This window comes from Quercus lobata, chromosome 4 (assembly GCF_001633185.2).
Source record: "Quercus lobata isolate SW786 chromosome 4, ValleyOak3.0 Primary Assembly, whole genome shotgun sequence".
NCBI lineage: Eukaryota > Viridiplantae > Streptophyta > Magnoliopsida > Fagales > Fagaceae > Quercus > Quercus lobata.
Genome location: NC_044907.1, coordinates 35357311 through 35383368, shown reverse-complemented (window position 1 = coordinate 35383368; position 26058 = coordinate 35357311). Strand labels below are relative to the sequence as shown.

The window sequence follows — 26058 nt, the reverse complement described above, 5'->3', positions numbered from 1 at the left end:
AATTTTTACCCACCTTTTTTAGGCACTAATTAAAAGTAAAAGACTAGTTCCGTGTCTTCAAAGTCCTTGTTTCCTCAACCAATACCACACAAGAACTCTCTGTTCTCTTCCGAACACTGCTATTACCAATGAACTTGACAACCAAGTCAGTTTTGAGATTACCCTTTTGTCTACTCACTGTCTCTCTCTGCAGGTATTGGTTGAGGGCAAAGCTTGGTCCAGAACAGCAATTCTGAACAGGCCCTCTGTGCTCAATTGTCTTAGTACTGCAGTGGTATGTGTTCTCACTGGATGATATTTTTGTTCGTCTGTGTATGTCTTTTTGGCTATTGGGTTGTCACTAGATGGGTAAATATTGGCTCAGTTGAAAGCTATGTTATCTGGGTTTTTTACTTTTTATGGTGTTTGATTGAGAAAACACACCCACGTCTTAGCTTCGGCCTTTTATGGGAATTAAGGCAATGAATGACATTTCCCATAAACAAAATATTTAAGGTTGACTAGTTTTTCCCTTCAAATTTGAGATGGATTGTGGTTTCCCCAAACTTCAAAGGAAGAGAGCGCAATTACTCCCAAAAGCAAATGTTTCAATTTTACTATTAACTACAGTACACATGCATTACATGTAATATAGTAGTTTTATAGGACTTTCAAAATAATTAATATAAACTTTAAATGACTAATTAGAAAATGAATGAAAACACATGATCAGTGACATAGAACTGTATCTAAAAGGCAACAAACTAATTATTGGGGAGGTGTTTGGTGAATTCGTCTACACTTTTGCCAACACATGAGAAAAGATAAATCAGAATGACACATCTTGTTCTGTCATTGTTCCAAAACTTATAAAGCTTATACGTGACAGATAAAAGTTGTACATAAAGTTGCAAAGGAAACTGGAACTCCCTAGTCTCATATCATGCAAGTAATATCATAAAATTTAGACCATTTCACAAAAATTTCGGAATATAAAATGTTGACACAAAACTATAGTAGGCTCTCATAATTATAACTATTTATTCATGAATCCTCAATTATATTACTCTCAGCCCTCTTTAATCGTTATTGATTGCTCGTCGGTAACTGGGAGTTCTGAGCTTTGTGCACGTTATTGTGACAGTCCATACTATTCCAAAAATATATCCTTGCTCTCTTCAACATCTACCTTCGTTAATACCATTACTTAGATCTAAGAAATAATTGACAACTCCTTTTTTCCTTTTCATGTATTTTTATTAAGTTGTCTTCACTATTACTCTAGGAATGACTTGGCCAAGGATTTTTCCTCAATGAGTTCTTTTGCTGTTGCATCCATCATTGCCCTCGAGTACTCATCAATCTTAAGCCCTGCCATTGCATAAACAAGTACCAAACACTGAGTGCACTGAAATAGTCTCATATCATGCAAGTAAGATCATAAAATTTAGACCATTTCACAAAAATTTTGGAATATAAAATGTTGACACAAAACTATAGTAGGCTCTCATAGTTATAACTATTTATTCATGAATCCTCAATTATATTACTCTCAGCCCTCTGTAATCGTTATTGATTGCTCGTCGGTAACTGGGAGTTCTGAGCTTTGTGCACATTATTGTGACAGTCCATACTATTCCAAAAATATATCCTTGATCTCTTCAACATCTACCTTCGTTAATACCATTACTTAGATCTAAGAAATAATTGACAAACAACATATATTCCTCCATGCAGGTTACAGTGATTTGTAGTTTCTGAAACATTGGAAGTAAGTTCAACTCTCAAGGAAAGAAGATGTTACATTTACAACATTTACAACATATAGAAGCCACAGAACTTACCCTGCACAATTGACCATTTCCCTTTCTCACATTTAACAGGAAAAGAGTAAATAAGGCCAGGTGGAATCCCATAAGAACCATCAGAATACACTCCCATGGAAACCCATGTTCCCTGAATGACAAAGCCAAAGGAAGAATTACAAAAGATAGTAATTAAAAAAACAAAAAAACAGAATCTCAAAGGCAAATAATTAAGGTCAGCATGATCAAATGCTATTTGAGGTGAAAGAGAATCAACCTTGGGAGTCCCGAAAACCCAATCACGTATATGATCACAAGCAGCAATTGCAGCAGAAAATGCACTTAATGCTTTCTGAGCTTTGATAATGGCTACACCATGCTGCTGCATAGTGGTGATGAACTCGGTTTTTAACCTATGACAAACAAAATTTATTTATTTAAAAAAAGAAAAAAGAAAAGAGACTTGTTCGGAGTGAAGCAGAGTAAATAGTGGACAAGGATGCTTAGAGATGTGAATATTGTCAACATAACTAGGCTTTTGAAGATCCTGCAAAGGGTTGCAACCTAAAATTTCAACATGCACACTACTTTACCCCACTCCAACCTAAAAATTTGTTGTTTAATAATTTTTCAATATCAAAGCCAGGTCCTAACAGGATTCTCAAGACAAATTGAAGTATATAAATTTTTTTTTTTTTGATAAGTACAAATTCAAGTAAAAATGGTTACTGCCTACACCCTAAAAATTGGGATCCCTGGGTTAGGTAATTAGCATGTAGATACTACTTGACAGTACACCTGAAACTATTGCCTAAAAGAAGCAAGATAATCTAAGGAGAGCCATAATTTCACTAGGTCAATTTTCTCTTTATAGATGACCAATCACTACTTATTTTGAGGGGGGAGGGATTGCTACAATTACCAAAATCTTGAATGTTGATAACATTATGTATTTGACTTAGATACAAGTTATGCTAGAATAATAATTAAATAATTAAATTTATCATTTCCTAATAATTAAACTTTTAGAACAAGTAGTAGTTTATCATGTTATGTGTTCTGAATTTGAACCCTATGTTACTATACCTCCCATTTGAAAAGTTTAAAGTAGTTTATCAACCCATGTTTCCAAGTAATTTAAACATGTGAAAGTAGTAATAAAAAAACATGTTGAATATGTTGAGATACCAATGATCGTCAGCAACATGTTCTCTGACTGGTCTCTCCCCATTTCTGGTGGTGAAAGTCGCATGATTGACTTCCGGATATTCGAGTTGTAGAGTGATTTCCCCAGATGATTACGTTCTTGACATCACTAACATGAACCTTTAGCCTGTCAGCTATTTGGCCCAATGCTCTGTTGTGATCAAGTCGTGTTAGGCATGTGATGTTCTCCTTTGGGATTGAAGGAGCAAATTGTTTTAAGATAAGGGCATTAGTGTTTGCTAGGTTGGCAACAACTGACACCTGCATAATATATGCAAAGAAAACGCATCAACTTAGTCAACGATATCAATTCCAAAATTAACTGCACAGCATTGAGGGAAAGAAAAAAAAATTCTAAAATATTTCAATCTTCCAACATTTGTAATTAGTAGAAATCTGGTTTTTGCTGAATATTTATATAATATTTTTTTATAGATTACGAGGTGAGTAAGGGGATGCACGTTGTCAAAGAGTTGAACAAATAAGTTGGAAACAGACTCGTTGGAAATCCATGTTTTCACTAAATATGTTCGTAATAAGTTGGAAACTAGACTTGAAAAAGCATAATTATGTTGTCAACAATAGCACATAAAGACACAATGTTTGAGAGGATTAATAAACAAACACAAATATTTTGAATTTTAAAGATTGACCTAAATGTTACATTTTGATAACAGTTTCTTTTTCTTCTATTTTCAGAGTGGCAGAGGGGGCTGGGGAACTAGTTATATGGTTACATATACTTCTCTAATCTTGACAGAGAGGACAGACACTTCTCTTCAGTGACTTTGAATTATTTTCTTTCTAGTGAAATAGTATTTAAACGCCATGACATATAAAGAATATCTGATCAATTAGTCTTAAGATTAAGCTCTAATATCATGTTAAATTACTGATTATCTTAAAAGCTTAAGCTCTCAGGAAATGATAAGTTTAATCACTTAACCATAATTCTAACAAGTTAGATAAGGAATGTACCAGGACATATTTCTACAAGCAAATGGTAACAGAACAGGATGCTGAAATCAATAGTTTTTTACAAGCTAATGGGTATCTCTAAAATCTTATATCTACACTTTGAAGTGCTTTTATATGATCACCTTGCAATCTGCAGCAGCATGCTCCTCCAAGATCAAAGATTGAGCCTTGTAAATAGACGCATTTGTAGACAACATATCCTTCCTCAACATAATTTCCTTCCGTGGTGATCCACCAAGCATAACGGCAATATTGACATCTTTACAAGCTTCAACAATGTCTGTGGTAGCAACCACACCTATTGAACCATATTCATGACATGAGTTAAGAAACCTTAAGGAAGAGAATAATTCTACCTACCTAGAATTAGCTCTAAAGATAAGGGACATACCTTTCAGAAGAGGAAAGGCAGCATCAGTCAATTCCATCCTTATCCCATTCAAGGATTCAGCCGCCTGTTCAATATCAAGCAAGTGCAGAATCACAGGCTGATCAGGACCCAGCATGATTCCCCTCACAATCATTGGAGCAATGGCATAACCTATTTGCCCTGTTGAATAAAATCAAAATTTTGAGCTACAGATACAAAAATTATATATTATCATGTCTAGAAGAAAGAATCGCCAACGTATAAAATTGAAAATCAAATACACTTGCTCCTTAACATAATTACTGACATGTAATAACAGTCATATTGTTGTAAATCAAGCTTTTCTTTCAATTTTCATTCTTTCCCACTATTTGGAAAAGACTACAATGTATAATAAGATAATAATGATTATAACAATAACAAAGCACCTAAAACTTATAGGACTTCTTTAGATTATCTACAAGAATGGCACTTAAACTCATCACACAAAGATAACCGCAGATTTAAACAGTTGCATTAAGAATTATATCATATAACAGCATTGCTGGAAGTCATGAACTGACTAGAAAACAGGATTTCCGAATGTAGTTATGGATAATTTTGAAGATAAATAATTAAAATATTGTTTGTAGATAAATTTTGGCAACATTTGAGACCAAAAAAAAAAATGTAATGAAATAAAAGAACCTATCCATCTGTTTGTTTTCCAATCAAAGGAAAAAGATGAGAATGAAGCTTCCATCGAATGCAAGACCCACTTCGAACCACCTCAACCAAGCTAAATGGTTGTGCTAGACTTAGTTGAGAGGGGGATTTGCTTTCTTTATCATATATAATATAAGATTCATAATGAATAATAAATAAATATTTCATCATTTAAAAATCATATTGTGCCATTTCCCACATTTTCTAAGCTTCCAAAACAAAAGAGTATATATTGAAAATAAAGTCATATAATAAGAAAGGAATGGGGATGGTTTTGTATATATAAAAAATAGAATAGAATATGAAAAAAAAAAATTCAACTCTTTAATGCCCCCACAGTTAGACAAGGGGCACCAGAATATGCAGCGGATTTACTTGTTCTATTGAACAAAGTTTATCATATAGTAGAAAAATTGGAAATAAAACAGTTCATAGAGGTGAATATTTCTAGAACAGAATAGAATCTAATACCATGTCCGACATCATAGATCTTGATATTATCGCCCTTTTAAGTTTCATTGAGAAAATCTAGGAAGTAAAAAAAATTAAATTAAATACGAATAATTACAGTGCAATCCCACAAAATCCTTGCATTAAAATTTACCAAAATCTATAATATAGCCTTTTTTGCAAATATATTAATAAACAGTAGTCCACAATTTTTTTGGCCACAATTTCGACATGTCAAATAATATGGGTGAAAATTTGCGTGGTTTTAACTTTTAAAACTCTTTCTTTAATTGATTCTCAAAAAAAAAAAAAAAAAAAAAAAAAAAAAAACTCTTTCTTTAATTTTAAACAGGCAAAGTAAATAATAATTAAAAAAAAAGAAATAGAAATGGACTCAGCCTCAGCCAGCCACACCCACACCCACGCAAATAGAAAAACAGTAAGAGAGGGTTGCAGCAGAAAAGGAAAAAAAGGACAGAAGCAACCAAACCAATCTCTAGCAAACCCCAAATCCAAATCCAGCAACCAAATCCAATCTCCATCAAATCCAGAAAAACAAAAAATAAATCCAAGAAACCAAACCATAAATAAACCCGAGAAACAAACCCATAAATATAGTAACCAACCCAATCTCCAGCAACCCATTAACCCAGAAATTTTCTTGCGAAACAAACACACAAAAAACCCATAAAATCAAACAACTCCACATTCTCTCCAAAAAACAAAAACAAAAACAAACCCAGAACAAGAGGAACAAAGTTTTGCAATTGAAAAAAGAGAGGAAAATCGGACCACATGTGAAGCCGTAGGCGGAGGAGATAAGGCTTGGGGTGGCTTGTCCATGGCAGAGCCTCCCACGTGAAAACCCTCAAGGGAAACTCCGCCGAACCAAGACCCAAGACCGCATCAGGATACCGTCCATGGCAGATCGTTTTCTCCGCATCAAGCTTGTGAGCTCCGGCCATGGAGTTACAATGGAGAGAGATTGCGTCCATGCACGGTGAAGAGAGAGAATATTTGAGATTAGAAAAAGAAATAGACTTAAAAAGATAAGGTTAAAGAATTAAAAAGAAAAAGACTAAGATAATGATTTTTTTTTTTTTAAGGAATGATTTTAGTTTAAATTAGATTAAAAAAAATTTTGTTTAAATTTTCAGAGCTGGCATTTTTTTTACTAATTTAAACGTGATGTGATATTTAGAAAATGATAAATATATATATATATATATTTTTTTTTATTAGCCACATCAGCATGCAATGTATTCCGTCTATCACATATGTATTTTTTTGTTAATGAGTTGACGGTAGAAATCAAAATATAATCGATTTTCTGATTTTAGGGACTGACCTAAGAGCAAAATCAGTTTAAGAACCAAATCAAAAAATGACCCAAAAGGTAAGAATCAAAATTTCATTTATGATTTTTTTTTTTTCATATAATTAAGAATGTGACGGTACCTTGGGTTTTATTCAAGTCCTTCAAATACATTTAAGTCTACCATCTGAGCGTCCCTGGAAAAATATAAATAAAGAAAATGTTGGACTCTGTAATTGTTTTACTTTATGATGACCTTGGTCTAATGGCACCTCCCTAACTACTAAAGTACCCAAAAAAAAAAAAAAAATGAGGGGTTGTAAAAAAAAATATATATATATATAAATGTGGGGATTCTATTTCTTGGGATAAAATCCAAACTTACATACAAAAATTAAAATATCTTGCTAATTTTTGCAAAAGTTTTGTAAAAATATATTATATTATCAATTCAATCATATACCAACATCATATCATATCATATCATATTATATATAATAAAAGTTGGGATATCATATCATATCATATTATATTATATATCATAATAAAAGTTAGGCTTAGACGCCGTGGTTGCGCCACTTGGCTTCACCAAATTGCAGAAATTTTATTAAAATTTTAGATTTTTAAAGAATTAAAAAGGAATAATATACTACCAGGACTTTAATTCATTCTTATCATTAAATAAAATTAGATTAACATTATTTTTTTATTTGTTAGGATATATTTCTTAAATTAGGGGATAATATTTAACATACAAAAATTTAATTTAGTTAATAATTATCATCTAAAATTTCAAAATTCCAAAATTATTAAATTAATATTATTTTATCAGAATATCAAGCTACAAAACTTGATTATTAAGGGATAAGCACAATCCAAATTCTTCAAGAGGTGATTAATATAAATCTATCCCAAGAAACAGTATATATCTCCAATAATTTGATAATTTCTACGTTGATGACATTTATATATATATATATATATATATCAAAATTCCTTATAACTATCAACTACGTTCTCTTTCTCTCTTTTTAATTTTTTTTTAAATTTTAATTTTTTACATGTTATGTTATGTTGAATCAACTCTTTTTTTTTTCATTCTATTCATATGACCTTTTTTTAATTCCAATTTTTATGGGATAAAAACAAACACATTGATTAGATATCTTTAATTTCAATAAGATTTAAATGAATTATATTTCAAATGGAACTCTACCAATATATATAACTCTATATATCCTTTTTGGAGTAAAGCTTATTTCAATATGTGAATGCCTAAATCCCATAACAATGCAGGTATGTATTCTTTCTTATTTTATTATTATTATTTTTTTTCTTTACTGTTATTATTGGTTTTTTGTTTTCATGTGATTTTAATTAATGAATTCAAAACATTCGAAAACATTGTCAAGTTTCTAAAGGCTCCTTCTTTGTTTTTGTATTTTGTTTTTATTAAATTGATTAGGTTTTGTGTATTGGTTGCCTTTTATTTAAACTAATTTTCTTAGCTTTGATCTAATTTATATGCTTAGGGTTAGGGTCTTAGAATTAAGGATTAAATATGGTTAGTGTAAGGACTCAATTTGTAACGACCCCAAAATGGTATTGGGTTCGCACGTTTGAGGCCCAAACAATATAATTTGTAGAGCGTGGGCTTGAAAGGCTAGGCCTTGGTCATAGGACAGTGGGTGGTCACGATACTCATATAGAAGTGAACCATGTTTGCTTAGAAAGTCTTTCTCCTCAGCATGGCCTGGGAGGCTCTGGTTCTTGGCCTTTTTTCCCAGCCCCTTCTCTGGATTGCTTACTTCTCTTTTTATACTAGCCTTTACCCTCCCTCCAACGTCCACGTGTAGGTTCAGTTTTCTAGGGCGGATACTTGTCCTATCAGCCCATACCCAAAGTGGTTGGGGATGGTTGTAAAAGTTGAAAAGTATTACTCTGTAAGGTGCAGAGTATTTAATTGCAGTAATGACAGCCTTTCCTTTGTCATTTGTCACCCAATTGTCCAGGGATCCTTTCTCCATTAACGTGGATGTGTTCGGTTTTTCCCTAAACTGTTCCTATACCGTTCTTGCTCTTTCTTTTAGGAGTGCTTTGGGGATGCCGAGGACAGGATCATCCTCGGCTATGTCTCAAGGCTACTTGGACTTTCATTATATGTCCTCGGCTATGCCTCTCCTCGGCTCGGGCCTTGGGCCCTAATGTAAAGTGGGCCGGGGTCACAAATTCTTTAGCCTCACAATAGCCCCTCAAAATCCTGCTGCCCGACCTCTTGGTCGGGGAGGAGGGTTTTGGTGATGTCGGGCCTATATCATGACTTGCCCAGTTTTGCCCTTCATTAATATCAGTGTCTTTTCGTTTGCCTGGGAAACGCTCCCGGTTATGAGACATTCTTTTAGTTTTACTCACGTCGTGCTTCTGCCGTTTTAGTGTTCGAGGTGCGTTTTTAATAAGTTCCTTTTACGAGGCAACGCCAATCCAACGGTTGTAGACGGCGTTGGGAGTTGAGTGGGAATTATCTTGTTTGTAGCTTTTCTTGAAAATCTGTACAGATTAAATGCCACCAAACTTGCCTTCCATATAAGAAGCAAGGTAGGAGATCATTTCCTTTACGTACAAACTCCTCAATCTTTCAAATTCCTAAACCACCTGTTGTGCTCAAAGTCCTCACTGTCAGTGGGATTAAGTCTTAGGGAGTGACATGGCTGGGGCGAAGATGGGGGCGAAGGGACCACACCCTCTCTAGATGCACTGGGTCACTCCGAGACTCAAGATGGCCCGGTCAGGGTAAGGGAGACAGAGACTCAAAACACTTCTCTCCCTTGACAAGGCGGGAAAGAAGCCTCTTCCTCCTTTAGCCAAAATCCGAAGCAGGTGCCGGTCGCATCAGATTTTTGGTGAGATAGCACTAGGGTTGCTCATCGTCGGTACCATCCGCTCTCTCTCGAGCGCTGCTAACATGGCACTGGCCTGATGGGAGTCAGAGCTGGCACGGGGGTTAGACATCCCCACTTCCTCCTCTCCTCCTTCTCTGGTGCCTCCTTTTACCTCTGCTTCTTCTTCTTTTCCATCACTAGGGACATCCTGGTGTTTCTGCTTCTTCTTCTACCTCTTCTCCCCTTCCATCAAAAGGGGCCATCCTGACACGCCTAGTCGCCACAAGAGCAGAATTCTGAAAGATTTATCGTTCCCTTATATCTTTTTCCTTTTTGCTTTTCTTTTTACTTTTATAGTTAGCTTCCGGTAAAGGCTTGCTTAAGCCTCTCGTTGTACGCTGTACTATTTCTTTGTATTAATAAAAGATGACTAAATTTTATTCTAAGTATTCTTTCTTTTCTGCAATAGTTATATTGTGAATGGATGTGCTATCTATTTTTTTTTTTTTTTATTCTGAACGATACTTAGAGCCGAAACCCCTGCTAACAAAAAGCTATTATTTTAAACTTATTGGGACTAACAGACTTAATAATGTCGACCTAAAAAAAAAAAGTTATACATATAAGACTAACCAGGATAACAGTTGAATGCTATGCATTGCGTATGAGGCGATCATCCGAGGATGGATAACCCAAAATGAACTATCCGAGAGGGTCGCCGAGGAGTAGGGTGCTTTGCCACGTTCCTAACATTCATAGCTTTAACCATTTTTTGCATCCGGTTCGAGGACCGAGGTATGATTGTACCGGGCCTAAATACTCGTTTACATTAGTTTCCCTAGAGCTGGGGATCCGAGGGCAGGACAAGATTTCCATTCTGTCTAAGACTTAATCCATTTTCTAATGACTAATCTCCCCATAGGTTTAAGTTCGAGGACCATGCAATACCTTGGTTCTATCTAAAACTTAGGCTTTTTTAAGTAATTGGTTTTCCCATAGGTTTGAGTCCGAGGACCATGCAATACCTTAATTCTGTTCAAAATTTAGGTTTCTTTTAAGTAGTTGGTTTCCCTATAGGTTTGAATCCGACGACCATGCAATACCTTGATTCTGTCCAAAACTCATAATCTTCTTTAAGTAGTTGGTTTCCCCATAAGTTTGAGTCTGAGGACCATGTAATACCTGAATTCTATCCAAAACTTAGATTTCTCTTAAGTAGTTGGTTTCCTCATAGGTTTGAGTTCGAGGACTATGCAATACCTTGGTTCTATCCAAAACTTAGATTTCTTTTAAGTAGTTGGTTTCCCCATAGGTTTGAGTCTGAGGACCATGTAATACCTTGGTTCTGTCCAAAATTTAGATTTCTTTTAAGTAGTTGGTTTCCCCATAGGTTTGACTCCGAGGACCATGCAATACCTTAGTTCTGTTCAAAACTTAGATTGGGGGGATTAACCCCTCGGCCAAGGTGTGGGACGTTGATCTGACGTTGGAAGCCCCTAAAACCGTTCGCGCTACTGACGCTTCGAAGCGTAGCCCCTAGTGGAACTTTATGTTAGGGCACAACAACGGGCTGCTGGAAGTGATGGAGGGACTTTCTCGATCCACCACTTGTGCCAACGCACAAGCCTTCCCCACAGACGACGTCAATTGTAAGGACTCAATTTATAACGACCCCAAAATGGTATTGGGTTCGCACGTTTGAGGCCCAAACAATATAATTTGTAGAGCGTGGATTTGAAAGGTTAGGCCTTGGTCATAGGACAGTGGGTGGTCACGGTACTCATACAGAGGTGAACCATGTTTGCTCAGGAAGTCTTTCTCCTCGGCATGGCCTGGGAGGCTCTAGTTCTTGGCCTTTTTTCCCAGCCCCTTCTTTGGATTGCTTACTTCTCTTTTTATACTAGCATTTACCCTCCCTCCAACGTCCACATGTAGGTTCAGTTTTCTAGGGCAGATACTTGTCCTATCAGCCCATACCCAAAGTGGTTGGGGGTGGTTGTAAAAACTGAAAAGCATTGCTCTGTAAGGTGCAGAGTATTTAATTGCAGTAATGACAGCCTTTCCTTTGTCCTTTGTCGCCCAATTGTCCAGGAGTCCTTTCTCCATCAACGTGGATGTGTTCGGTTTTTCCCTAAACTGTTCCTATACCGTTCTTGCCCTTTCTTTTAGGAGTGCTTTGGGGATGCCGAGAACAGGATCATCCTCGGCTATGTCTCAAGGCTACTTGGACTTTCATTATATGTCCTCAGTTATGCCTCTCCTCGGCTTGGGCCTTGGGCCCTAATGTAAAGTGGACCGGGGTCACAAATTCTCTGGCCCCCAATAGCCCCACAGTTAGAATTAATAGATTAATTTTAACAATTTTCTTATTTGATTTCTATGTTACATCAAATTATCAAGATGTTCTACACGTGTATTCTTAAATTATCAACTTTAATTTTAATTTATAATATTATCAAGATTATATTAATTTTAGATTTAACAATTATTTAGTACATTTTAAAAAAATAATTATCAATTTAAAATTCAATTCTTAGAATTAATGATTAAATATGGTTAGAATTAATAGATTAATTTTAACAATTTTCTTATTTGATTTCTATGTTACATCAAATTATCAAGATGTTCTACATGTGTATTCTTAAATTATCAACTTTAATTTTAATTTATAATATTATCAAGATTATATTAATTTTAGATTTAACAATTATTTAGTACATTTTTTAAAAATAATTATCAATTTAAAATTCAATTCTTAGAATTAATGATTAAATATGGTTAGAATTAATAGATTAATTTTAACAATTTTCTTATTTGATTTTTATGTTACATCAAATTATCAAGATGTTCTACATGTGTATTATTTAATTATCAAATTTAATTTTAATTTATAATATTATCAAGATTATATTAATTTTAGATTTATCAATTGTTTAGTACATTTTTTTAAGTAATTATCAATTTGGAATTATCATTTAATTTAGTTTTAGGAAGAAATCTTACCCCTTATTTTAGTGAAATAATTATTTACACTTGATAATTTTTTCTTTTATCTTTATTGAGTCTATTAAAATATATAATTATTTATATATTTATTTTATAAGCTTTTTCATAAAACCGTGCAACGCACGGGCCTATTACTAGTTATATATAATAAAAGTTGGGCTTAAATGCTATGGTTGCGCCACGTGGCTTCACCATATTGCAAAAATTTTCTTAAATTTTTAGATTTTAAGAAAAAATATATATAAGATAGACACAATTCACGCATTAGATAAACATATATGTAGAGATGATATAGCATAAGATAGACACAATTTACGCATTAGATAGACGCGTATGTAGAGACGATATAACACTTTCCCAAGAGAAAAGGCTGATTTAACAAAAAAAATAAAGGGCCAAACCGGCCTACAATGTGTGGCTAAGGCCAACTGTAAAACCGTATATATCCCAGGATTAAAAAAAAAACCAAAACAAAACGTTATGTGGCTAAGGCCAACTATAAAACCGTATATATCCTAGAATAAAAAAAAAAAAAAAATAAAACGTTATTGATGAAGATACGAAGTTGACCGGCAAAGAGAAACTACAATTGATATAATATGGTGAATCACATGGTTGTTTAATTAACTTTAGACTTTTTGTTCATATAAAATTCTTCAACGTGGAGTGTGTGTATATATATATATCAAATAATTCATAATTAATACCTATCATACGGTTCCTTTGCATTATTATTCTTTTCTTCTACCTACAATCTCTACTATTCTCTTCTTCTACCTACAACTTTACAAGTACGTATTTGTTTACTCTACCTTTTTTCTCATCAAATTGAATATATTTTGTGTATTTGTTTAAGTTGATTTCCTTAAGTTTAATTGTTATGGATTTTCAATTGATTTTTTTTTTAATAGTATTAGTTTGATTGTTAAGAAATTATATAAGAAATTGATCTGTGAATCTATGATTAATGTTTATACTATGTTTTTTTAATTATATATTATAATATGTTTTTAATTTTTAATTGCCGCTAAAGGGCTTGAATCAGGTTAGTGCCTCCATAGAACCATAACTTGCACAGACCAATGAGGCTGCACTGCAAAAATATTATTTTTTAAATATATTATACTCTTTGCAATTGTTGTGCATCTTATTAATATGTTATTATGTTTGTAATTGTTGAAGGTGTAAACATTTTTAATTTTTCAAAAATTTTACTTTTCATTTTTCTCTATCAAAATTTCTTTTAGATAAATGCTAATAAATTTTTTTTTTTTTTTTTAAATTAGAATGGATAGACAAAGTCAAAGATATAATCTTTTGGATGAAATCGACACTGAAAAAGACGATTGGAATATTAGAGTTAGAGTCACAAGAATGTGGGAAGTTCTTAATATTAAAACAAATAATGAACTTATATGAGTGTTGATTTGGTGCTTCTTGATGAGAAGGTAAGTTTTGAAATAAGATAATAAAATTACTTTTAGCTCTTCAAATACAATTGAATTATATTTTCTTGATAAGTTTATTCTCATTTTTTCAGGATAATCTTATTCATGCAAGTATTAGGAAGTCATTTGTTAATCATTTTAGAGATATACAAGAAGGTAAAATTTATCAAATAAAATATTTTGGAGTTGTCGAAAACAAGGATGCTTATAGGATTGTGAATCACAAGTACATGATAAGATTTTATGCAACAACATCTGTGAAGTTGTTAGAAACAAATGATGAACTTATTGCAAAACAAAAAATTTGAATTGGTTCCATTTGATGAGCTGAAGTATGAGCTAAAGTATCTAGCACTTACCCATTATTTGAAGAAATGCAAGGAAATACTGAATATTTGAAGGAAAGGGCAATTCACATCAAAAAATGAAACTGTCAATGAAATAAATCAATACATGCTGCAATTTGTGCCAGGTGAGAAGAATCATTATCTCAGCTCAAACTCTATTTGCAAAGCATCATCAAATATCCCTGATCAAGATAATCTCTATCCAGTTGAATTCTTGAATACACTTGAGTTTCCAGGAATACCAAATCATAAGATAGAACTAAAAGAGGGAGTACCTATAATGCTTTTAAGAAATGTAAATTAAAAGCTTGGCATGTGCAATGGAACAAGGTTGATTGTGACACATTTAGGAACTTGGATAATAGAAGCAAAAATTATTACAGGTTCAAACATTAGAATAAAGGTTCTTATTCCTCGAATAGTTCTATCTCCTACAGAATCAAAATGGCCATTCATCCTAAAAAGAAGACAGTTTCCTTTAAAGATTTGTTATGCTATGACAATCAACAAAAGTCAAGGACAAACTCTAAACAATGTTGGCCTCTACTTGCCAAGTCTAGTGTTCAGCCATGGCCAGCTGTATGTTGCTTTGTCTCGAGTAACGAGGCCCGAAGGACTAAATATTTTAATAAAGAATAATGACAAACAAGAACAAGGATACACTAAAAATATAGTGTATAAAGAGGTGTTCGACAATCTCCCAAAAATACAAAATACTCATTAGAACACAATTGGTATGTTACAAAATAATAATTTTTTTTTTAATTGTTATCATTTTATATTTGATAGTTATTATGCCAATACATTTTATTACTTTTTTATTTATTTATTATAATAGTTAGTTGTTTCGTTACTATTATCAATTCTTCAAAATACCTGCTAAGAGTATCATAATTTCTCCTTCATGGTTTGGTAAAATTCAATTTCTAGAAAATTCTCAACTAAGCCAAATACACGTATTAATCTCAGTTTACTACAACTTCTTCAATACCCAAACAAAGATAAATGAAAAACCAACATTAAAATTTCTTTCTTTTTCCCCCTAATCATTCCAACAACACCAGGCAAAGTAGTTTAGACAATAGATATTCCTTTTGTTATTATAATAATTACTTATTTGTTTATTGTTTATCAAATAAAATATATATTATATAAGTTTATGATAAAACCGTGCAACGCACGAGCCTTTAACTAGTTTACATGTAATTTTATAATATGTTTGGGCATTTGGGTGTTAAATTGTGATTAAATTTCAGCATTTACACATAACACCACATGTACTTACTAAAAAAATAGGTGTACCAATCACAATATGACACCTAAACATGTTATGAATTTGAGTTTGTATGTGTCCCTATACTTACTCTTTTATATCACTTTTAAATTATTATGGTAATTAGGTTTGAGAGAATATCACTCCTTTGAACTTGCTGGTTGAGGGTGTGGCTATGAGGGGGTTGGACATTGGGGTTTTAGGGCCTGTTTCGCAAGTAAGTTCTAACACACATTTTCACATTTTAAACAACATTACACACATTTTTACACATTTTTTCACCTACACGTATATCAAAAGCACTCAAACAATATTACTCAAACTCCTCTACCAAACGGGCCCTTAATGTTGTGGAATGAAGGTTTATTGTGTTTTGCGTTTTGCCTAATGCAAGAGGAAGTGAGGAAAGTTGGATAGAATGGCCTTACATAAGAATTATATTGGCTAGAATTTTTACGATTTGGGTGTGTTTGGTAACCAATTATAAGCTAGTTTTTAGTTTAAATTATCTATTATTTGTGGGTCCCAAACTATTCTTTTGTTTTTGCTTTATTTCAAAAATAATATAAGTTTTAGTTTTTATTTTTATTTTTATATATAAGATAGAAATTCTACTCTAGAATCATCTAAATGTATATGTATGTGAAACTTTCTCCTAAAGATTTGAACTTTGACTCTTACCCTCCACCCCACAAAAAATTTGTACTTGTAGAATAACCATTGCGCTAAGAATGTAAACAGGTACGGACCCAGGTACGGGCCCAAGGGGGCCCGAGCCCCCCTGGTCCAAATTTTTTTTTATTTTTTTTACAAATTATATACATTATTTTTGTAGTTGCCCCCATTCCAAAACTCTCCCCCCCCCCCCCCCCAACTAGCAACTATTCCACCCAAAAACTTAAACAAAATAATTAAACATTCATAATGTTGATTATATTTTAGAAAAAAAAATATTTTATCACCAAAAAACCATGTGTTATTAGAAAAACTAAAACTAAATTTTTTGCTACTACAATAAACTGGTATAAATATCAATTGACTATAGCAAGTTCTTTAAAATAAAATACAATATTTTATTAAGATTATCTCTCTACCTTCAATTAAAAAACTCAAATTCTCTCTCTTTCTTTATTATTTTAATGAGTTATTTATAATATTTTAAATGAAGTGGGAAAAAAATAGAACATAATAACATTTGATGTTGGGTGTATTGTAAAATGAGGTGGAAAAATAGATAAATTAGCCTTTTGAGATGCTAAAAACTAAATTTTTTAGCACCACTATTGTGAATACTCTAAGTTTAAAAAGTAAAAATAAAAATCCTAGCTAGCCTAGTATTTAAAAAAAAAAAATTTGTTTTTTTGGTAGATGATTGCATTTTAATGTATTAAGTAATAATGATTTTATGTATTTATAATTTGTTAATATTATATAGATTCTTATTTATAATTGTTTTTTCTTATACTTCGACCCTCCCTAGCTTGAAATTCTAAGTCCATCCCTGAAAGTAAATAAATTTTTATTTTTTAAAAATAAGTTAATTTTTAATTTTTTGTCTCCAATTATGCAAATAACTTTCTGAAAATAAATTACTCTCAAACAAAACGAGGGTTATATCCTCCTTTTGAAAAAGTTGTTATCAAGTGTGTGGTGTGCCAATACTATAATTTCTTTTAAATAAAATTGTTTATTCCAAGTCACATATTAAATCAATACTCTGTTAATCACGTAGACGGTCATAGACACAAGGACTTAAAAAAGAATGTTTTGCCAAGTTTAAGGTTAAAAAATAAATATTTTAAAATTTAGGGATAAAAATAATATTTTAGCATTTTTCTTCTTCTTCTTCTTCTGTTCTTCTTTTCATAGTTTTTTAATTTTTTTCCTCAGAATTGTTTATTATCAATTTATCACTAGAGAGTAGAGAGCTTGGGTTGTGTTGTGTTGGAGCAGAATTTGAAAGAGTGGGTGAGCTAAATGATGCAGAGGTTTAAGGCAGCCCTGTTGCAGAGGCGCAACAATCTTCACATTCACAGTCTTCGTTTCCTCAACCAATTCCACACAAGGAATCTCTGTTCTCTTCCGGACACAGCTATTACCGATGAACTTGACAACCAAGTCAGTTTCAACTTTCAAGAATACCCTTTTGTCTATTCTCTTTCGTTAACCCCCACACACTAACTCTCTTTCTCTCTGTGTCTCGCTCTGCAGGTATTGGTTGAGGGCAAAGCCTGGTCTAGAACAGCAATCCTGAACAGGCCATCGGTGCTCAATTGTCTTAGTACTGCCATGGTGTGTTTTTTACTAGATACTCTGTGTGTGTTGGTGTTTTTGGCTATTGGGTTCGTACCCAATTTGTAAGATTGGTTCAGTTGGAAGATTTGTTTTCTGGGTCTTTGTTTTTATGGTGTTTGGTTGAGAATCATTATGCGTAATTGGGTTTACTCCAATTGTATAATTCTCTGTATCTGTGTTGTTATATACCCTCCAATTGGTTCAATTGAAAACCTTACTTGGGTTATTGTTGTTATGGTGTTTAAATTGACAACTATTATTATGCATAGTTATATGGCTTGAGTTTGCTCTGACTAAAGCTAGAGACAGAACTAAATTCACAACTTGTTGAGGTGGCAAATTATGATTTGTACATTACAACTTGCAAGCTCAACTGTTGTGAAAAAAGTTGTGGACTTTATTGTGCAAGTAGACTTATTGTTTTTCTCCCTAGTGGCTAAAATTTATATTCTTTGATTTTGTTATATGGGTTTGTGTTGTTCTGTATTACAAATTAGAAACATTTATCTGTCTTTTAATGAGTTGTCTTTGGTTTCTAGGGGGCTAGATTGCAAAAGTTGTATACGTCTTGGGAAAATAATCCAGATATTGGTTTTGTGGCAATGAAGGTAAAAAAACATCTATGCTTTTATCAGATATTGGATTCATTTACATGTAATATTTCTAGTGGGAAAGATAAATTTTAGTTGTGATTATTTTTTGCTCAAGAACTAGTTAAAAACTTAAACATTGTTTTGCATTCTCTGAAGGGCAGTGGCAGGGCATTTTGTGCTGGCGGAGATATTGTGACACTTTATCATATGATAAATGCAGGTAATAGACTCATCTTACTTCTGCTTTTAAGATTTAGCTGGAAAAGGTCATTTACTTAAAAGTTAATTTTTATTGTGAACTGATCATTTTTCTTCATTGTATATGATCTAGAGAAAGCTAGGCTAGCTAGCCTTAATTAGAGGGAGATGAGATAGGATTGTGGGATGCAGTTATTAGCACTTAGCAGTAAACCTAAGCTGGAACTAAAGATGCCAAATTTGATTGTTGCTTTGTTTGGGAGGAAATTGAAGAAGTCTTAAGATTAGGTTAAGCAAGAGTAAGATAGCCAAAAGTCTTGTAATTCAACTGGTTGGCACTTCTTAGTGTTTCCAGCAGAGACATCGAGGGTTCAAATCTCCCCTACCCTATCTATCTAATTATAAAAAAAATAAAAAAAAAATTAAAAATGGATAAGCAAGAGTAAGATAGCGTATTAGTAAATATAGCTTTATTAAATAAAAAATTAGAAATGAAGTGACAATATTAGTATTAAATGACCCATAGATACATGGATCTCAGAATTTGTTTCTTTACACTACCTTGGATTGATCTTTCCATAAGAATTGAGAGTTTGAACATATTCCCAGTGTTTACGGTATAAGAGTGGGATCAATAAAGTATGGAGGTGCATCCAGAATGTTTTGTGATGGTCAGTCATTGATAAAGCTAAAGAAAACTTTATACTTAAGTTCTTCGCAAATCTTTAAGTTGCTAATCTTTGTTATGGAGTTGGTGCTTGTTTTTTCACTAGAATCATCCATTAACCATTGGTTAACTCTATGCAGGGAAAATGGAAGATTGTAAGGAATTTTTTAGAACGTTATATACTTACATATACATTTTAGGTACATATTTGAAGCCACATGTAAGTTTTACTTTTCTTTCTTTCTTTTTTTAAGCATAGTGGTTAATATATTGGGGGCTCTTATGTTTGGAGTGTTATATTACCATCAATATAGCTTTGATATGGTCATTTATGGAGAGTTTTCTTTGAGATACTTGGTTTTGTTATGGCTAATAGTTTTGTGGCTCAGCTAGCTCCTCCTAGTGTTTCCAACTAAGATGTCCAAGGTTCAATTTCCCCCTCTCTCAATTATCAATTTATCAAAAGATACTTGGTTTTGTTACTATATTGATCTTTGGCTCCTATTCTAGCACTGAACAATTTTCTTTACACTCTTACCAGTTACCACCATATTTTGACATTCCTCTTATTTTTATTTTATCCTTCCTTCTGCTAGCATACTTGGATTTTCTAAATTTTCCCAAAAAGTTTTGAATTTTTTCCCCCTGCTGTACTTATGTTAAAGAAGTCACTGAGTTCTGGTTTAGGGAACTATGGTATCTACCCAAAAGTCTCAGAACTGTTTCTTTTTTTATTATTATATTTTTCCCTTTCATGTGGGGATGATTTTTATTAGCCCCAAGTCCCTATGATAAAATGTTGGACATTAACTTTCTGTTTATTATAACTACATTAGTCAAAACCCAGTATATTCGTGGTAGGGTAATAATAATCTCCATGCAGGTGGCTCTTTTGAATGGAATTACTATGGGTGGTGGGGCTGGAGTTTCAATCCCTGGGATGTTTAGGGTTGCAACTGATAAAACTGTATGTAGCAACTTCGCATGTACTTTCGTCCTTTTCTTCTCTTATCTTTTTTTTTTTGAGAAACTTTTCTTTTCTTATCTAGTTGTTGGTTTTGATGATTGTTTCGAATTTTTTTCTTTACTGACTTTCTTTTGTGGAAGAAATTTTTTAATTATTTTGCACCCTCTAAATTAGACTAATTATTTAATATCGTTAAAGGAAGTTTATTTTTGTAACTTAAATTTGTCATGCATTAGGTTGGATTTGGTTTGTTGACTTATAACTGAATGCTCAATTTTATTAGATAATTGAGGAGTATGATCTTCTACTTTCATTAGCATACACTTATTGTCACGACCCAAGGAAGCACTAGCCACATCTATGCTATACCCTAAAAGGATTAGTCAAGTTACAATTGGGGTTGCTTGTGATCTCCAATATAGCCCAAGCTTGGTAACACCTGATGTATGGCTTAACACACGTCCCCACAACACATACCTATCCAATTCACATAATCTGAGTATCACAATCTTTCCACTCAATTCCTTATGTTCTTGTCAAGTCCCATGTTGACTCTAACACTATTTGTATAGACTCAAGTAAGTGCTAGCCAAATCTATGCTATACCCCAAGAGGACTAGTCGGGTTACAATTGGGGTTCTTCATAATCCATATATAGCCTAGTTCAACCTAGTTAACACTCGATATGGGACTTAGCACTTGTACACATTACACACCCTTATCCAATCCATGTAATCTAGGAATGAAACTATATGTTTGATTCTTTTTGCATATTTATGTGATGGGAAAAATAGTGTTGGATTTCTTATTTGTTTCAGATTCCTTAGTTGCTATACATCATTTGCTCAGACTGGTTCAAAAATAATTTATTCTTACAATTCACAGGTTTTTGCTACTCCTGAAACTCTAATTGGTTTCCACCCTGATGCTGGCGCATCGTTTTTCCTCTCACATCTACCTGGTCACCTGGGTATGCCTGTAGTGCATTGTAGTTTTTCACGTGTAGTCAAAATTTTCACTGAATTTCTTGTACATGGTTTTGTTGATTTGGACTATTTCTGGTTCTTGCATAAGTCTGATAAAAACATCATGTAAAGCATTGTTTTTGCGATGAACATTCTGCCCTAATGTGAATTTACCTCAATCTTTTATGATTTTCATAGGAATGGAGTGAATGTGGGAATGAAATGCCTCTGCAAAATATTTTTATTTTGAAGTATGCTTCTCATCTCTAGAAGTACACAGTGGCAGTTGGTTCAGCAATGTTCTTTATACAAATTGCATTAGGACTCTTGTCATGAATTTGTTGTGTATATGTTGGATAACAAGCTCTAGCAAATTGCTTTAAAAGTTCTGTAGTCTAAAATTTGTGTTGAGGCACTGTTATGGCTGTTGGTAGTTGACATATGGGGAGCTGCATTTGGTTTCATTGCACCATAAGATGTCACTTCCTCTGTGACCATTATACTGAAAGTAGATGCTGCAATGACAAATATTCTAATGCTAAAGTTTACTTTGGATAGCTGGGTGACTTTATTCAATGTTGTTTTCCGAGCAACTTGTGGGGTTAACTTGACCCTTTCTACATATCAAGCAATGATGACAATGTAATTAGGTCTTGATAAATGAGAAACCAATTAGTACGATGAATCATTGATGACACCTGTATTTGCTTCTCAATTAAATTCTTATACAGTTTGTATCTTTTCTTTTTTGCAGGGGAGTACTTGGGTCTCACGGGACAAAAACTTAATGGAGCAGAAATGATTTCTTGTGGGCTTGCTACACACTATGCGCATAGCTCAGTTAAGATTGTTGGACCCTTTCTTTGTTTTAATCATCTTTCTTGTTTATATAACATAGTGGTGCCTCTTTTTTTTCACAGAAGCTTGATTTAATTGAAGAACAACTTGGGAAATTGGATACTGATGATCCTTCTGTCATTGAAACTTCTTTAGAAAAATGTAGTGACCTTGTCTATCTAGATAATATAAGTGTACTTCACAGGTATGTCTATTATACCCTCAGGTGTGTGAGTATTTACGTAGCAGATATAAAATGCTGATCTATTTATTATGCAATTTTGTCTAGGATTGAAATACTTGATAAATGTTTCAGCCATGACACAGTTGAAGAAATTATCGATGCCTTGGTAAGAACATGTTGATTTGCATATTTCTTTTTATTTTAAACTATTAAGTATTAACCCATTACAATATAACAGATTTCCATGATACTTTGTATGGAACAAAATGTTCAACATGTCTGATTTCATACTCAAATCTCTTTCTGTTATTTTTAAAATTGATGGTACAAAAAAAAAATAACAGAAAATCTTAGGCATGAGAAACCATGTTGCTGGAGAAAAGGAAAATTAAATGAAAAAATATCTATACCAACTCTTGGAGAACTGTATCATTTTTAAAACTTTTTGCTTCATCAAGGAGACACTTTTCAATTAGTCAATCTGAGTACCCTGTAGATGCTTCCTGTCATCTTCATCTTTACAAGTGGCTAGAATGACTGAAGCAGCCATATAGCCAAAATCATTTTATTGAATTAAAAAAATAAAACTTAACAGAATTATGATGAATGTCTTTAGCTACCTCACAGTTGATTGGAAGGTAATTTTGTAGGGATACATTTTATATACAGATAATGGAATTGCTAATGAGCCCTTGCTCAAATGACACTTCTTAACTTAAGAATGGGATGGAGGCTAAGGTTAGGGGTTCAAGACCAACCCAAAGCATGTGTAGAAATAAAAAAAATAAAGAAAAAAATACAAATAATGGAAGTGTGTCTTGAATTGGTTACTTCTTCCTTTTGACTTTTTGGACCATATCTATATAGCGTGTTGAGTCTCTTAAGTACTAACCTGAAGGTTGGGCTGTATGAGTTGTAATTGTTGCATACTAGTATTACCATCTTTAAGGTAATAAAATGAAACAAAATATGTGGGTATTTCTCTAAATTGTTACTCCCTATACTTTTCTGGATGAACCTTGTGAGTTGTGATTGCGTTTTTAAATTAAACAATTCTCTCAGGAGAGTGAGACAAGTAAAACAAATGATGCATGGTGCATTTCCACCCTAAGGAGACTTAAGGAAGCTTCACCATTAGGCTTGAAGGTTTCTTTGAAATCTGTGAGTCCCTGATACTCAGAACTGGGCCTTTTTTCCCTTGTCCCCTTCTCCTCCCCCTTTAAGAAACTATTGCATTACGACCTAACCACCATACTGGCTCAGATACGAGAAGGTAGATTTCAGACCCTTGATCAGTGCTTGATACGTGAGTACCGAATGTCACTGCAAGGGATATCTAATCAGGTTTCCAGAGATTTTTGTGAGGTATACATTCTCTTGATTATCTTCTTAATAAAACAAATCCTCATGATCCTAGTTACTTAACTTTTTTTCTGTACTTTTTCTAAAGGGTGTTCGGGCACGAATGGTAGACAAGGACCTGGCACCAAAGGTATCATCAGCTTATGTTATCAGCCTTTTGGACAAGTGGGGTAGCAATATTGCAAATATTGCATTTAAGAATCCAATCTAAAATTCTTTTTTTTAAAAAACAAAGCAAGTTGTTGTAAGAGGAGAAGGTACTGTGGAAGACTGGGGTTCTATCATTGATAATCAGATTTGTTGATGGCAATATTGCTAATCTACTTTTATTATTAGTAGATAATTGTCCATCGATTACATTTAAATTTTTGAATTGTCATGTTTTATTTGCAGTGGAATCCTCCGAGCTTGGAACAAGTGTCCAAAGACATGGTAGAGCACTATTTTTCACCACTCAGCAAATCTGAGCCTGATCTGGAGCTACCCACAGAACTGCGAGAAGCATTCACATAGTTAATCAAATTGCAACAGTTTTGCTTAATTAATGGAAGAAGCCAAAGGTATTTTGGATGAATCTGCCTGGATTGTAGCCTTTCATCATTGGCAATTATCAATACAAAGGGGAGAACTAACCCATTATTTTGTAGCTTATTGTTGACCTTGGAATGAAAGAAAAGTAAAAGAAATAAAGAAATAAATAAAGTTGTAGATTTTGTTTGGACTAGTGGATGTGGCCTACAAAGAACATCATAATTACACAAGAAACTCTAATCAGAGTATGTTTCTAGCTTTAAGACTGGTAATTTTGGGTTTGTTGTCATGGACTTTTTTTGTGACAGAAGAATGTACCTCATTGAACAGGGACTAGATTGAATTCTGCAGTGTTGAACATTTCTTGAAGTAATATTGGATTACTAGGGAGTAGGGATGGGGCAATTGAAAAAAAAAAATCAGTCCTGCTGTTTGGTAAGCGCCAATGTCAGTGGCTAAAGTAGTATTTACTTTTTTGATATAATAAAAGACACAAGAAATATGGGATTTCAATTTGTAAATGTGTAACACAAATTGAATTTGTTTTGATTATCTTTCTTTATTATTCAGATTGAAACTCAAGTGCATGGCCCTCTTAGCTGCCAGGACTTGAAGCCTGAGTTCAGGATATTGCCAGTCAAAGAACAAAAAAATAATAAATAAATAAATCAGTTTCTTTCCTGAGAATTTTATTAATTCATTTCCATAGAGTTCATGTCACATGAGCAAAAAATAAAAATTACTTTGTTGGGACACCTGCTGTAATAATTCATGTATCTAATTTCTTTCATATGTATTGTCCATCATGACACCAAGGACACGAGTACCAAATTCCTTAGTTCTTGTATTCTTGCATCTCTATTTTACTATATAAGAATGCTATTCTTTTTGTTAAGAGTTATCCCATCCAGTACTTTAGTACATTAGACAAAAGTCTTACTCCCACATATTTCATATGCATGTCCATGAATCATCGAAGAATCCGCTGTGAAATTTTACATATTTCCTTGGAAAACATGTGTAAGGAGAATGTCAAGTTTGGTGGGGAAGTAATATCAAAAACCAAATGACCAAAAGTACTGTATTGTGCAGAGCTGCTTGTTACTAAAAAATTTAGCTTCTTAAACTGGAGAACAGAGAACATTTGGTAACATTTTTCTTTTTCAATAATTAAATTTTTATGCTGCTTGGGTGGTTTCTTCCCTAAGTTACTCAAAAATATAACTATCAACTTTCCTCCGATTAATAGATTGGTGTCTCGTTTCTTTACTTTCAAGTTCTGCTCAAATCATTCCCATGTCGGCCTTACAAATAGAAAAGAAGCTGATCCAAAAGGATTCATTGATTGGATAAGTTATAACAGGAGTATGTATGGGTTAAGTTGGAGAGTTTTTTTAACCCAACATTGAGTTGATAAATTCTCAACCCAACCCAACTCATTGGACATGTAGAAACCAACCCAACCAAACATACATGAGTTAGGTTGGATTAGTGGGGTTGTACACTTATGCTTATATGTTTTATGTCTTATAAAAAATTTAAACTTTTATTAAAACTATTTAAGAATTTTTTTTTCCAATAAATTATTATAATTCACATAATAGACCTAAATTATATTCCAAATATATCAAAACTAATTCTTAAAATACCAAAATAAATCAAACTAAAAAATAGAAATATAATTAGGTATATTATGTG

General features: G+C 33.1%; 1 protein-coding gene and 1 pseudogene across 6 annotated transcripts; one reads left to right on the top strand and one right to left on the bottom strand.

Annotated features, from left to right (window-relative positions):
* Positions 1-255: 255 nt before the first annotated feature.
* On the top strand, positions 256-24779 carry LOC115986561 (3-hydroxyisobutyryl-CoA hydrolase-like protein 1, mitochondrial). Of its 6 annotated transcripts, XR_004090784.1 has the most exons (16): positions 17629-17879; positions 17973-18053; positions 18596-18664; positions 18811-18851; positions 19478-19518; positions 19655-19734; positions 20398-20481; positions 21367-21451; positions 22201-22286; positions 22367-22488; positions 22573-22633; positions 23530-23628; positions 23731-23832; positions 23918-23959; positions 24223-24605; positions 24691-24779. XR_004090784.1 is itself a non-coding variant. In XM_031109690.1 (15 exons), the coding sequence occupies exons 1-15, from the start codon at positions 17739-17741 to the stop codon at positions 24340-24342; spliced, it is 1254 nt and encodes a 417-aa protein (XP_030965550.1). In that variant the 5' UTR covers positions 17629-17738; the 3' UTR covers positions 24343-24779. The 6 variants fall into 6 exon arrangements, 5 of the variants coding, with proteins under 5 accessions (XP_030965554.1, XP_030965553.1, XP_030965550.1 ...); XM_031109690.1 differs by having other exon boundaries at positions 24223-24779; XM_031109694.1 differs by lacking the exons at positions 17629-17879; positions 17973-18053; positions 19478-19518 and adding exons at positions 256-271; positions 345-348 and having other exon boundaries at positions 18806-18869; positions 24223-24779.
* Positions 916-6514, bottom strand: LOC115986568 (annotated as a pseudogene).
* Positions 24780-26058: the final 1279 nt, after the last annotated feature.